General features: G+C 43.0%; 1 protein-coding gene across 2 annotated transcripts; it reads left to right on the top strand.

The window, feature by feature from the left end:
• Positions 1 to 1,178: 1,178 nt before the first annotated feature.
• On the top strand, positions 1,179 to 4,042 carry IVL (involucrin). 2 transcript variants are annotated; one of them, XM_061406161.1, is made up of 3 exons: positions 1,179 to 1,285; positions 2,470 to 2,864; positions 2,943 to 4,042. In XM_061406161.1, exons 2-3 carry the CDS (start codon positions 2,493 to 2,495, stop codon positions 3,711 to 3,713), a joined length of 1,143 nt encoding a protein of 380 aa, XP_061262145.1. In that variant the 5' UTR covers positions 1,179 to 1,285; positions 2,470 to 2,492; the 3' UTR covers positions 3,714 to 4,042. The 2 variants fall into 2 exon arrangements, with proteins under 2 accessions (XP_061262145.1, XP_061262138.1); XM_061406154.1 differs by having other exon boundaries at positions 2,470 to 4,042.
• The last annotated feature ends 9,414 nt before the right edge of the window (positions 4,043 to 13,456 follow it).

Below are 13,456 nucleotides of genomic sequence, written 5' to 3'. Positions count from 1 at the left end.
CTGGTGACAGACAAGCCAGCTCTAACCCCCACCCTGAAAATTTGCTTAAGCTGCGTTCAGAAAGTAGTTTAGAGAAAGTAGTGGATGATCTAGTTTTGGTCTTTATGTGAGAGAGTGTATGTGTGTGTGTGTGCGCATGCGTGCACACACGCTCAGTTACTTGGTCATGTCTGGACCTTTGTGATCACATTGACTATAGCCCGCCAGGCTCCTCTGTCTATGGAGTTATTAAAGGCAAGAATACTGGAGCGTGTTGCCATTTCCTACTCCATGGGATCTTCCTGACCCAAGAATTGAACCACATCTCTTGTGTCTCCTTCATTGGCAGGCAGATTCTTTACCACTAGCACCACTTGGAAAGTCCCCTTAATCTTGATCTTCATGAATTTCCCCAAAACATTGTATGAGATGTTTGTTTTCATCACTGTAAAAAGTAATCCTTATTATTTTATATATTATAGATTTAATGCCTGTTTTCTTGCCTAAACTGGTCCATGCTTTGGAGTTTTTGTGAGCTTGGCATTCTTGGGAACTTCTGTAACTACAGTCTTCAGCATAGGGCCTGGGTAGCCCCTGACACATGGCAGGAGACTCCTGCAAGCCTTCTGCTTAACCTTTCCAGCCCTAAAGTTGTCAGACTGAACCCTCCCCCATCCCAGGACAGAGTACTTCTACACAGAATGAAGTTATAGGTATGTCTTGAGAGCAGATAGGTTGTGGGTTAGTGGCCAAGAGAATCTCCCAAGAGCTCTGTTTCTTCATGAAAAGTGGTTCCTCCCACCTTTAACATGTCTCCAGACTGGACATCCCAGAAAGACATGTAATTTTCTCTTCTGTGCCCTTGGGATTGAATCCCTCAGCCTAATAAGGAGGATAAACCCATTTTACAGGTAAAGAAACTGAGATTCAAAAGAAAAGTTTGGCTGAGGCCAAAAAAAAAAAAAAAAAAAAGAGGAAAAGGGGGCCAGTTTCCCAAGATGCCTCCCTCACCTCCCTGTGCCAAGGTGATGAGCCTCATGGGGGTGACTGAACTCCCAGAGCCCACTGGCCAGGCAGGAGCTGTGTGTCTCTGTGAAAAGGGGCCCTTAGGGGTTTTCTGATTAAGGTGACTGTGATGAGTCAGGAAGGGGCTAGAGGAAGTTGACCAACTGGAGTGGTGAAACCAGTCCATCTCCTTCAACTTGGGAAGGAGGCCAGGCTGGGGAACGGTATAAAGGGCACCTCGGCCCCTGCTCAGCTCAGCACTCCACTAGAAGCCTCTCCAGCTGGCCCCACTGTGAGTCTGGTAAGTGTTTGCTGGTAGAACCAGGCTTGGGACCTGGGGCCTCCCACAGGCCAGAATGTGGCTGGGGGTGGCCAGCCTGAGGGGGGGTGCAGGGGTCACTCATGTGCAGGATTCAATTGGACCACTGTCCTTCTGGGGGAGCTCAGGTCCCTGTGCTGAGGGCTAGGTGCGTGGCTGGGAAACAGAACAAACAGCAATCCCCTCCTGCATCATATTTTCTTGGGGCTGTATTTTCAAATGTGGGGGACAGGGAGGAGAGAAGAGTAAGATAGGGATGCAGGGGAAATATGGTCAGATTCTCTCCTAAAACTGCTTAATTTGGGCTCACTATGTTTTTTGTCTTCTCTAAAGGGGAACAGGGTCTGGGGACACACTTGTAATTTTTAGCTGTGCTACAGAAGGGAGACATGCTGAATGGGGAACACTTTCTATCTGGAGAACCCAGGCATAGCAGGGGCAGGGAAACCCAGTTTAGAAGTAGGAGACTTGAAAGAATCAGCTCCAGCTCTTAGCAACCTTCCAGCCCCCTCCCTCCCACCACCACCAGCCAAAGTTCAGAAGGTCAAGAGAGAAAGAAGCTCTGGAGCTGAATATGCCAACTGGTTCATTTTGCAGAGGAGAAATCTGAGGCCCAGAGGGACTAAATGACCTGCCCAGAACCACACAGCATTTCACTGGGAGATTTAAGCCAAGATCATGTCATGTGACTCCAGTCCAGGGCATGCACCATCACCTCTCAGATCCTCTTGGGATAGGCTACTGATTTTCCAGGACTTGGGGGTCCTCCAGGAGAACTTCCCCCACCCCCAGCACCTTCCCTCTTCCTGTCATAATCCCAGACCTCATCTCTTCTCTTTGTCAGAGGAGGTCAGGAACAAGGGAGAGACAAGGATAGGCAAGGGCAGGAGACGAGATGGTACCCAGCACACCTGCGCAGAGCAGCTCTGGAGACAGTCCTTGTTGTTGGCTCTTGGGAACAAGAAGCTCCCAGGAGGGCCTTTCCCCACCCCTCTCCATCCCTACGTTCACCCTGCTACTTCTGTGGAATGATTGCCCAGCATGATCAGCAGAGTGCCCCACCCAAGGGAAATGGGAATGCTGAGAAACCAGGTACTGCTACAGATTCTTGGGCTTCATCTGTTTCCTTGCCTTCAGTAACTCCTCTGAACCCTCCTCTTTTTCAGGTTGACCGAAAGCAGCTTCCAAGATGTCCCAGCAACACACTCTGCCAGTGATTCAGCCCCCTGCCCTCTCTCAGGAGTCCCTCAAGCCTGCTTCTCCTCCCACCAATACCCAGCAAGAGCAAGTGAAGCAGCCAACTCCACTGCCTGCCCCATGCCAGAAGGTACACTCGGAGCTCCCAGGGGAGGTCCCCTTGGAGCTTGGGGAGAAACATACAATTGTGAAAGGGGTGGCTGAACAAAAGTGTGAACCACAGCAACCAGAGCCAGAGCAGCAAGAACAGCATGTGGAACAACAGCAGCAAGAGTCACAGGTGCAGGAACAGAATGTGGAACAGCACCAGCAAGAGTCACAGGTGCAGGAACAGAATGTGGAACAGCAGCAGCAAGAGTCACAGGTGCAGGAACAGAATGTGGAACAGCAGCAAGAGTCACAGGTGCAGGAACAGAATGTGGAACAGCAGCAAGAGTCACAGGTGCAGGAACAGCATGTGGAACAGCAGCAGCAAGAGTCACAGGTGCAGGAACAGCATGTGGAACAGCAGCAGCAAGAGTCACAGGTGCAGGAACAGTATGTGGAACAGCAGCAGCAGGAGTCAAAGGTGCAGGAACAGCATGTGAAGCAGCAACAGCAAGAATCACAGGTGCCAGAAGAGCATGTGAAGCAGCAGCAGCAAGAGTCACAGGTGCCAGAAGTGCATGTGGAGCAGCAGCAACAAGAGTCACAGGTGCCGGAAAAGCATGTGGAGCTGCAGCAACAAGAGTCACAGGTGCCAGAAGTGCATGTGGAGCTGCAGCAGCAAGAGTCACAGGTGCCAGAAGTGCATGTGGAGCTGCAGCAGCAAGAGTCACAGGTGCCAGAAGTGCATGTCAAAAAGCAACACCAGGAGCTACAGGAGCAGGAAGTGCAGCAGCAAAAAGAACAGCACGTGGAACATCAGGAAGCAGAACACCTGGGGCTGCAGCTGGAGCAGGAGAAAACACAAAGAGAGCAGCAGCTAAAAGGACAGCTGGAACAGGAGAAGAAGGTCTTGGGCCAGCACTTGGATCAAGAGCCAGCAAAGAGAGAGGAGCAAATGGAAAAGAAAGAGGAGCAGCTGCTGGAGCAGCAGGAGGGGCAGCTGAAACAGCCTGTGTTTGTCCCAGCTCCCGGCCAGGTCCAAGAGACCCACCCAGTCCTGCCACTGAAGGAAAAAGCCTTGCCCTCTGAAGAAGCAGGAGGTGTAGTGCCTTCTAAACATAAGTAACCACCTGCGGTGTCCCAGAGGCCCCTGGAAATCCCATACAAGTGAAGAGAGAGCCAGTGGCCTCACTTATCTTGGGCCCCCAACCTGGGTGACCCGCCTCATCTGTGAACCTGCCTGACCCTGACCTTCTGCATGTCTCTTTGATAGGGCTGGGGTGGGGGGAGTTACAACCCAGCATCCACCCCTGATGAGCCCAATCCCAACCTCAGGTGGCCAGAGGCTTTACCTGAGGAGAGAGTGACTATAGCTACTCTGAATACATCCCCACTATTATAGCTGAATCTGTGAGTGTGTACAATAATACAGAATAAATCCTGGAAGGCTTGGAATCCTGTATTTTATTTGACTTTTTACCCTCTATCATTCACCATATGAAAACCTGTGTGTGCAGGTTAAAGGTTGAGAATGACTCTCTTGGCCAGTTCCCATAGGTGGACAGATATTCTGACCCCTCTTTGATTCTGTACCCCAAATAACTCAATACATTCGACAGCTTCTAAAAATGAAATGAAAATAATAGCAAAACAAAAGTTCACTCGTGTACCTGAAAGTAGCACTCAGCAGTCAGGAAGAGGGAACGGGTTACCTTGGCTGAGGGAAGAGGATCTATCCATCTCAGTTCAGCACTACCTTCCATTATACCCACTGAACCCAACCCTAGCCCAAGGCCAAAGGCATGTGTAGGGAGTCAGGGCTCCACCTGGGTTCTGGTGCTTGCCCAGATTTTCTCTCCATAGAATGTGCTCATGGTTTCCAAGAGTCATGGTTAAGGAAGACTTTAGGAAAGTAAAGCAGCAGAATTTGGGGAAATAGGGAGAATAGGGACTTCTGGGACTGGTCTCTGATAGAGAAAATGTCACTAAGGGAAACAAAGTTTGGGTCAACTGGAATCGGGGGAGCCAAAAGTGTTGAATAGCCTGGAAAAATACCGATCTAAGGTCATTGCAGTGGTTTTCCCCTCCCTGACATTTCTGTAGCCTTTACTACCTACCATCAACCACATCAGAACATGGGGCTCTTTCCTTCCTGGGAATCTCCTTGTGTGTGCACTCAGTCATGTCCAACTCTCTGTGACGCTATGGACTGTAGCCCACCAAGTTCCTTGGTCCATGCGATTTTCCAGACAAGAATACTGGAGTGAGTTGCCATTTCCTCCTCCAGGGGGGTCTTCCTGACCCAGGGATCAAACCCACATCTCCTGCATTATAGGCAGATTCATAACTGCTGAGCCACCAAGGAATCACCTGGCTCTGACAATTTAACATCGCCTCAGGCAGGTTGTCTCAAGTTACCCAAAGCTATTTCATCATAATCACTAGCATATGTCAGGGACATCTCTCTTGAGAATGTCATAGGCACCCAAAGTCAAAGGGTCCGAAAGGCACTTAGTATCCCTTACTCCCCGCCCAACTCCAGTGACACACACTGTCATTCCTCTTTAGGGATTCTCTCTCTTGGGTAATAATGCCATCTGTGCCTTCACCAAAGCCAGAGAAACCACATCATTCCCTGCCCTCATTTCCTCTTCTTCCCTACCCCCACAACAGAGATCAATCCTTGCTAATCCTACCCGCACCCTTCAAGCTTTGGCCGAGGTGGTTTCTCACCTGAACGATTGCAATGGCCCTCAAGCTCTTCTTTGATCCCTGTGTCCACATACCCTGCAATTCATCCATCACACAGTGAACAGGGCATTTCATTCAAAATTTTGATCTAAATACTTCACTCATTATTTAGAGGATGAGATTGCAGGCTCAAGTTAAAGGACAAGAGTTAAAAGGAAACTTGGGTAGAACTGGGTGGGAAGATTAGGGGCACAGGGAGAAATAATTAGAAACACCCAGAATGTGTGCAATTTGTTTTGAAGTCCTAGATTTTGATTTTTATTAGACCTTTTTGGTGGTTCTTTTCTTTTTTAAAAAAATTTGTTTATTTAACTAGAGTAGATATACAATACTGTGCTGGTTTCAGGTGTACAACTTCAGATTCTTTCCCATTGTAGGTTTTTATAAGATATCGAATAGAGCTCCATGCACTATACAACAGAACTTCAAGGATTTTATATATAGCAGAATGTATAAAATACCTTTTTGCAGAATAGCTTTTGATTTATGAAAAGGTCAAGAAGATAGTACAGAGAGTTACTTTACACTTCACACCCAGTTTCCCTTATTATTAGCATTGTATATCAGTATGGCACATTTATTATTATAATTAGCAAAACAGTATTGGTACATTATTATTAGCTGAAGGTCATGGTTTATTCCAATTATTTTAGTCTTCACCTAAGGTCTTCTCCTGTTTCAGGATCCCATCTAGAATACCACACTACTGTTGCTTTGTCGCCTTAGGCTCCTCTTGACTGTGATGGTTCCTCAGACTTTCTTTGCTTTTTGATGACCTTGATAGTTTTGAGGCATCCTGGTCTGGTGTTTTATAGACTATCCCTCAGTTTGGGTTTGTCTGATGTTTTCTTCATGGTTAGACTGGAGTTATGGGTTTTTAGGAGGAACACCACAGAGGTAAACTGCCTTTTTCATTACCTTATATAAACAGTACATACTATTCACATGATTTATTACCTTGATCACCTGGCTGAGGTAGTATATATCAGGCTTCTCCACTGAAAAATTACTGTCTTCACCCTCCCTCCCAACATCCCATCTGACTCCACTGTATTCTTTGGAAGGAAGTCATGATGCAAAGCTCACAATTGAGAAAGAATTAAGGAGTTAAGCTCCCTGTCACTGAAGATGGAGTATCCTCATAAATTATTTTGAGTTATCCATATAGGAAACATATCTATTTTTCTCTCCTTATGTATATATGGGTGTGTTTATGTTTGGATGTGTACATGGGTAGATGTGTTTAATCATTTATTTATGTCAGCATGTACTCATTAATATTTTGTTTTATACTTTGGGTTATACTTCAGTAGTACTTTATTTTCTTTTCTATTGTGGTAAAATACACATGACATCAAATTTCCTATATTAATCATGTGCAGTTCAAAGATATTAAGTACATTCATGCTGTTGTGCAACCGTCACCACCATCCCTCTTGTAAGACTGAAACTCTGTACCTATCAAACAATAATTCCCCATGACCTTCTCCCTGCAGCCCTTAGCAACCACCATTCTCCTTTCTTTCATTTTTTAGAGTCTCCCTTTTCCCCCTACACCCTTGCTTCTTATAACCACTATTCTGCTCTATGCTACTATAAATTCAGCTTCTTTGGGGTCACAAATATCAGGATTTCCTCCTTTTCTGAGATTAAATCTGCTGTTGTTGTTTCGTCTCTAAGCCATGTCCAACTCTTTTGTGACCCCATGGCCTGGAGCCCTCCAGGCTACTCCATGGGATTTTCTAGATAAGAATACTGGAAGGGGTCGTCATTTCCTTCTCCAGGGGATCTTCCGAACACAGGGATTAAACCCACATCTCCTGCATTGGCAGGTGGCTTCTTTACCACTGAGCCACCAGGGAAGTCCAAATTTTATATATATATACATTATAATATAACATCATATATCACATTTTCTTTACCCATTCATCCATTGCCATTTAAGTTGTTTCCATACCTTGGTTATCATTAATAATGCTGAAATGAACATGGGATATCTCATCAAGATGCTGATTTCATTTCCTTTGTGTATATACCCAGAAGTGGTATTGCTGAATCATATGGGAGTTTTATTTTTAAGTTTTTGCAGAAACTTCATACTGTTTTCCATAATAACTATAGCAATTACATTCTTACCAACAGTGTACAAGGATTCTCTTTTCTTCATATTCTTGCCAACACTTGTTAGCTTTTGACATTTTTATAATAGCAATTCTAATAGGTGTGAGAGGATATCCCATTGTGGTTTGATTTGCATTTCCCTGTTAATAAGTGATGTTGGGAACTTTTTCATATACCTGTTGGAAACAGGATGATATTGACATAAAAAAAGACACATGGATCAAAGAAACAGATTAGAGAAACTAGAAATAAATCCATGCTTATGTGGTCAATTAATTTTTGACAAAGATGCCAAGAATACAAGATGGAGGAAGGATAGTCTCTTCAATAAATGGTGTTGAGAAAGCTGGATCTCCAATGCAAAAAAATAAAGTCAGACTCTCAGAATGATACACAAAATCAACTCAACTGGATTAAAGACTTAAAAGCAAGACCTAAAACCAACTTCTCTAGAGAATAAGTTCCTTGGCAATGGTCTTGGCTATAATAGTATGGTCTGTCACCAAAAGGAGTTTGTTCACATCCAAAATATATAAGGAACTCTTACAAATAAATAAAAAAAATAATAAAACAAAACAAACAAAGAATAATCTGATTTTAAAATGGGCAAAAGATCCAGATAGTACTTTCTTTATTTTGGGCAAAGGACCTGAACACTATTTTATTTTGTTGCTTAAATGGTTCCAGCTTTGGCCATTAGGAGATCTTGCAATTGATTCCTGTGTCCTTGGTTAAACATCAAAGTGGAGATTTTAGTTTTTGTTTTTCCTTTGTTCTTTTGATTTTTTGAGCATTCCATCCTTTCTGGTACTACAAGGTACACCAGGCTTATCATGTATATTCCTGCCCCAATCCTAGAGTGAACAAATTTTTTGAGGAGTCCTGGTTGATTATACTGGAGAATACCATTAAAAACCAAGATCTGTCATGCTCACTTTTACTAGTTCATTGTTTCTTTTGGGTCCACTCAATTCACAAAGGAAATATATGTATGTGTACTAACATGTATGTATATGTGTGCATGAGTGTGAATTTCTATACATAACCACCTGTGTATATATTAAGCTAAACATTAAAAAAGACGCTTACTCCTTGAAAGGAAAGTTATGACCAACCTAGATAGCATATTGAAAAGCAGAGACATTACTTTGCCAACAAAGGTCCATCTAGTCAAGGCTATGGTTTTTCCAGTAGTCATGTGTGGATGTGAGAGTTGGACTGTGAAGAAAGCTGAGCGCCGAAGAATTGATGCTTTTGAACTGTGGTGTTGGAGAAGACTCTTGAGAGTCACTTGGACTGCAAGGAGATCCAACCAGTCCATTCTGAAGGAGATCAGTCCTGGGTGTTCTTTGGAAGGAATGATGCTAAAGCTGAAACTCCAGTACTTTGGCCACCTCATGCCAAGAGTTGACTCATTGGAAAAGAGTCTGATGCTGGGAGGGATTGGAGGCAGGAGGAAAAGGGGACGACAGAGGATGAGATGGCTGGATGGCATCACCGACTCAATGGACATGAGTTTAAGTGAACTCTGGGAGTTGGTGATGGACAGGAAGGCCTGGTGTGCTGCGATTCATTGGGTCTCAAAGAGTTGGACATGACTGAGCAACTGAACTGAAACATAGTTCATACCAACATCTCCAACTATAATCCTTAACCCCATGAATCATTCTAGCCTTTTTCTCATATGTAAATTCCAACTCCCAACAGTGAAAAATGTCACACGTACCATCCACCATCCATTATCTTAATTGTTCATTTCTAGTGTACATTTACAGCAGAATCAGAAGTGACACTAGTGGTAAAGAATCCACCTGCCAACAAAGGAGATGCACATTCCATCCCTGGGTCAGGAAGATTCCCTGGAGTAGGAACTGGCCACCCACTCCAGTATTCTTGCCTGGAAAATTCCTGAACAGAGGAATGTGGTGGGCTAGAGTCCGTGGGGTCACAAAGAGTCAGACGTGACTGAACACAGCATGAAAGTCAAAGTGTTAGTTGCCCAGTCGTGTCTGACTCTTTGCAACCCCTTGGACAGTAGCCTGCCAGGCTTCTCTGTCCATGGGACTTCCCCTAGGCAAGAATACTGGAGTGGGTTGCCATTCCCGTCTCAACCATACCGCAATGCTGATGAGCAGTTCTTATGCCTTTAGTCTTACATGTTTCTCTCACTTCCAAAGTTATTTAAGTCAGTTTCTTTTTCTCTCACATCCTCCAATGAGGCAGTTGCATACATTTGTAACACAGATAATATCGTAACAGTCTATATTCCTTTCTAGGATTCCCCAACTTTCTATTTTTTTTTAAATTTTGCATGCATTGTTTCATTCTTTGTGCTGTAAAAATCTATTGTTTTAACAAATGCAAAATTATATATATATATATATATATATATGTATATATATATATATATTATCATACAGAGTAGTTTCATTGCCCTAAAACAGAATCATTTATGCTTCATCTATCCAACCCTTTGGTGCTCTCCTTGAACCCTAATCTTTATTCTATTTCTATAGTTTTGCCTTTATAGAATGTCATATAATTAAAATTGTACAGCATATAGCTTTTTCAGACTAGCTTCTTCGACTTAGAAATAGGCATTTTAAAATGCTGTAGAGGATGTGGAGAAAAGGGAACCCTTTTACACTGTTGGTGGGAATGCAAACTAGTACAGCCACTATGGAGAACAGTGTGGAGATTCCTTAAAAAGCTGGAAATAGAACTGCCTTATGACCCAGCATATCCCACTGCTGGGCATACACACCAAGGAAACCAGAATTGAAAGAGACACGTGTACCTCAATGTTCATTGCAGTACTGTTTATAATAGCCAGGACATGGAAGCAACCTAGATGCCCATCAGCAGACAAACAGATAAGAAAGCTGTGGTATATATACACGATGGAATATTACTCAGCCATTTAAAAGAATGCATTTGAATCAGTTCTAATGAGGTGGATAAAACTGGAGCCTATTATACAGAGTGAAGTAAGTTAGAAAGAAAAACACCAATACAGTATACTAACACATATATATGGAATTTAGAAAGATGGTAATGATGACCCTATATGTGAGACAGCACAAGAGACACAGATGTATAGAACAGTATTTTGGACTCTGTGGGAGCAGGCGAGGGTGGGATGATTTGAGAGGGTAGTGTTGAAACATGTATATTATCATATGTGAAACAGATCGCTGGTCCAGGTTTGATGTATGAGACAGGGTGCTCTGGGCTGGTACACTGGGATAACCCTGGGGGATGGGATGGGGAGGGAGGTGGAAGAGGGGTTCTGGATGGGGAACACATGCGCGCCCATGGCTGATTCATGTCGATGTTTGGCAAAAATCACTACGATATTGTAAAGTAATTAGCCTCTAATTAAAATAAATATATTAATTTAAAATTTAAAAAAAGAAAGAAATAGGCATTTAAGTTCCATCCCTGTCTTTCTGTGATTTGATAGCTTATTTCTTTTTATCTCTAATATCCTATTGTATGGAAATATCACAGTTTGCTTATCCATTCATCTGTCAAAAGATATCTTGGTTGCTTTCATTTTTTGGTGATTGTGGAATAAAACTTCTATAAATCTTTATGTGCAGGCTTTTTGTGGCCTTAGATTTTTAAATAAGGTAAATCCCTATAGTTGCTGGGTCATATGGTAAGATTATATTTAGCCTTTTCAGAAACAGGTATCCTCTCTTCCAAAGTGTCTGTATTATTTTGTATTGCCACCAGCAATGAATGAGAGTTTCTGTTGCCTGGCATCCTCACCAATGTTTAATGTTGACTTTTTGTATTTTAGCCATTCTAATAGATGTGTGAAAGTGAAGGTCACTCAGTCGTGTCCAACTCTTTGCCATCCCATGGACTATACAGTCCATGGAATTCTCCAGGCCAGAGTACTGGAGTGGATAGCTGTTCCCTTCTCCAGGGGATCTTCCCAACCCAGGGATCAAACCTAGGTCTCCCACATTGCAGGTGGATTCTTTATCAGAGGAACCACAAGGGAAGCCCAAGAATACTGGAATGGGTAGCCTATCCTTTCTCCAGCAGATCTTCCTGACTCAGAAATTGAACCAGGGTTTCCTGAATTGCAGGCAGATTCTTTACCAACTGAGCTATAGATGTATGCTGCTGCCGCCAAGTCGCTTCAGTCGTGTCCGACTCTGTGCGACCCCCTAGATGGCAGCCCACCAGGCTCCGCCATCCCTGGGATTCTCCAGGCAAGAACACTGGAGTGGGTTGCCATTTCCCTCTCCAATGCATGAAAGTGAAAAGTGAAAGTGAAGTCGCTCAGTCGTGTCCGACCTTCTCGACTCCATGGACTGCAGCCTACCAGGCTCCTCTGTCCATGGGATTTTCCAGGCAAGAGTACTGGAGTGGGTTGCCATAGATGTATAGAGGTATCTCATTGTTTTAATTTGTAATTCCCTGATGAAAAATGATGTTGAGTATGTTTTCATTATACTTGTTTGTCATCTGTCTTCTTTGGTGAGCAGTTCTCTTATGGAAAGCTATCATATGATCCTGCAATCCCACTCCTGGGCATATATCCTGGGAAAAACATGGTCTGAAAGGATACATGCACCCCGATGTTTATTGCAGCACTGTTTACAATAGCCAAGACATGGAAGCGAGCTAAATGTCCACTGACAAAGAAATGGATAAAGATGAGGCACATATATGTAATGGAATATTACTCAGCCATTAAAAAGAATGAAATAATGCCAATTACAGCAACATGTATGGACCTAGAGACTGTTTTACTGAATGAAGTAAGTCAGACCGAGAAAGATATTGTATGATATTGCTCATATGAAGAAACTAAAAAAAAATAATACAAATGAACTAATTCATAAAACTGAAACAGACTCACAGATTTAGGGAATGAACTTCTGGTTACCAGGTGGAACGGATGAAGGGAAGCAATAGTTAGGGAGTTTGGGACTTACTTGCACACATTCCTATATTTAAAACACATAACCAATAAGATCGTACTATATAGCAAAGGGAACTCTGCTCAGTGTTATATAACAACTAAATGGGAAAAGAATTTGAAAAAGAATAGATGCATGTATATGTATGTATGTACACCTATACATAGAGTGGATGTCTATGTATACATACCTATGCATACACACACACCCATGTATACATGTAGCCGAATCACTTGGCTTACATCTGAAACTATCGCAACATTGCTAATCAACTATACTTTAATATAAAACAAAAAGTTTTTAAAAAATCACAGCTCTGAAGAGAATTAATTATAGAGGCAGGCACCGGTGAAAACAGGGCCTAGAGTGGCATAGCTGAGAGCTGTTTTGACTAATGACGTGGTAATGGACACCGTTTGTGATTCTAAAAATGTTAATTTCCTTAAAATGCATACATTTTTAATTAAACAAATAAAAATTTTAAAAATTAAAACTCATCAACTATCTCAAGCAACAGTTAGAACTGGACATGGAACAACAGACTGGTTCCAAATAGGAAAAGGAGTACATCAAGGTTATATATTGTCACCCTGCTTATTTAACTTCTATGCAGAGTACATCATGAGAAACACTGGGCTGGAAGAAGCACAAGCTGGAATCAAGATTGCTGGGAGAAATATCAATAACCTCAGATATGCACATGACACCACCCTTATGCCAGAAAGTGAAGAGGAACTCAAAAGCCTCTTGATGAAAGTGAAAGTGGAAAGTGAAAAGTTGGCTTAAAGCTCAACATTCAGAAAACGAAGATCATGGCATCTGGTCCCATCACTTCATGGGAAATAGATGGGGAAACAGTGGAAACAGTGTCAGACTTTATTTTGGGGGGCTCCAAAATCACTACAGATGGTGATTGCAGCCATGAAATTAAAAGACGCTTACTCCTTGGAAGGAAAGTTATGACCAACCTAGACAGCATATTAAAAAGCAGAGACCTTACTTCACCAACAAAAGTCCGTCTAGTCAAGGCTATGGTTTTTCCAGTTGTCATGTATAG

This window comes from Bos javanicus, chromosome 3 (genome assembly GCF_032452875.1).
Source record: "Bos javanicus breed banteng chromosome 3, ARS-OSU_banteng_1.0, whole genome shotgun sequence".
Classification (NCBI taxonomy): Eukaryota; Metazoa; Chordata; class Mammalia; order Artiodactyla; family Bovidae; genus Bos; species Bos javanicus.
Note: the sequence above shows the minus strand (reverse complement) of the source record. Positions and strands in the feature narration are given on the sequence as shown.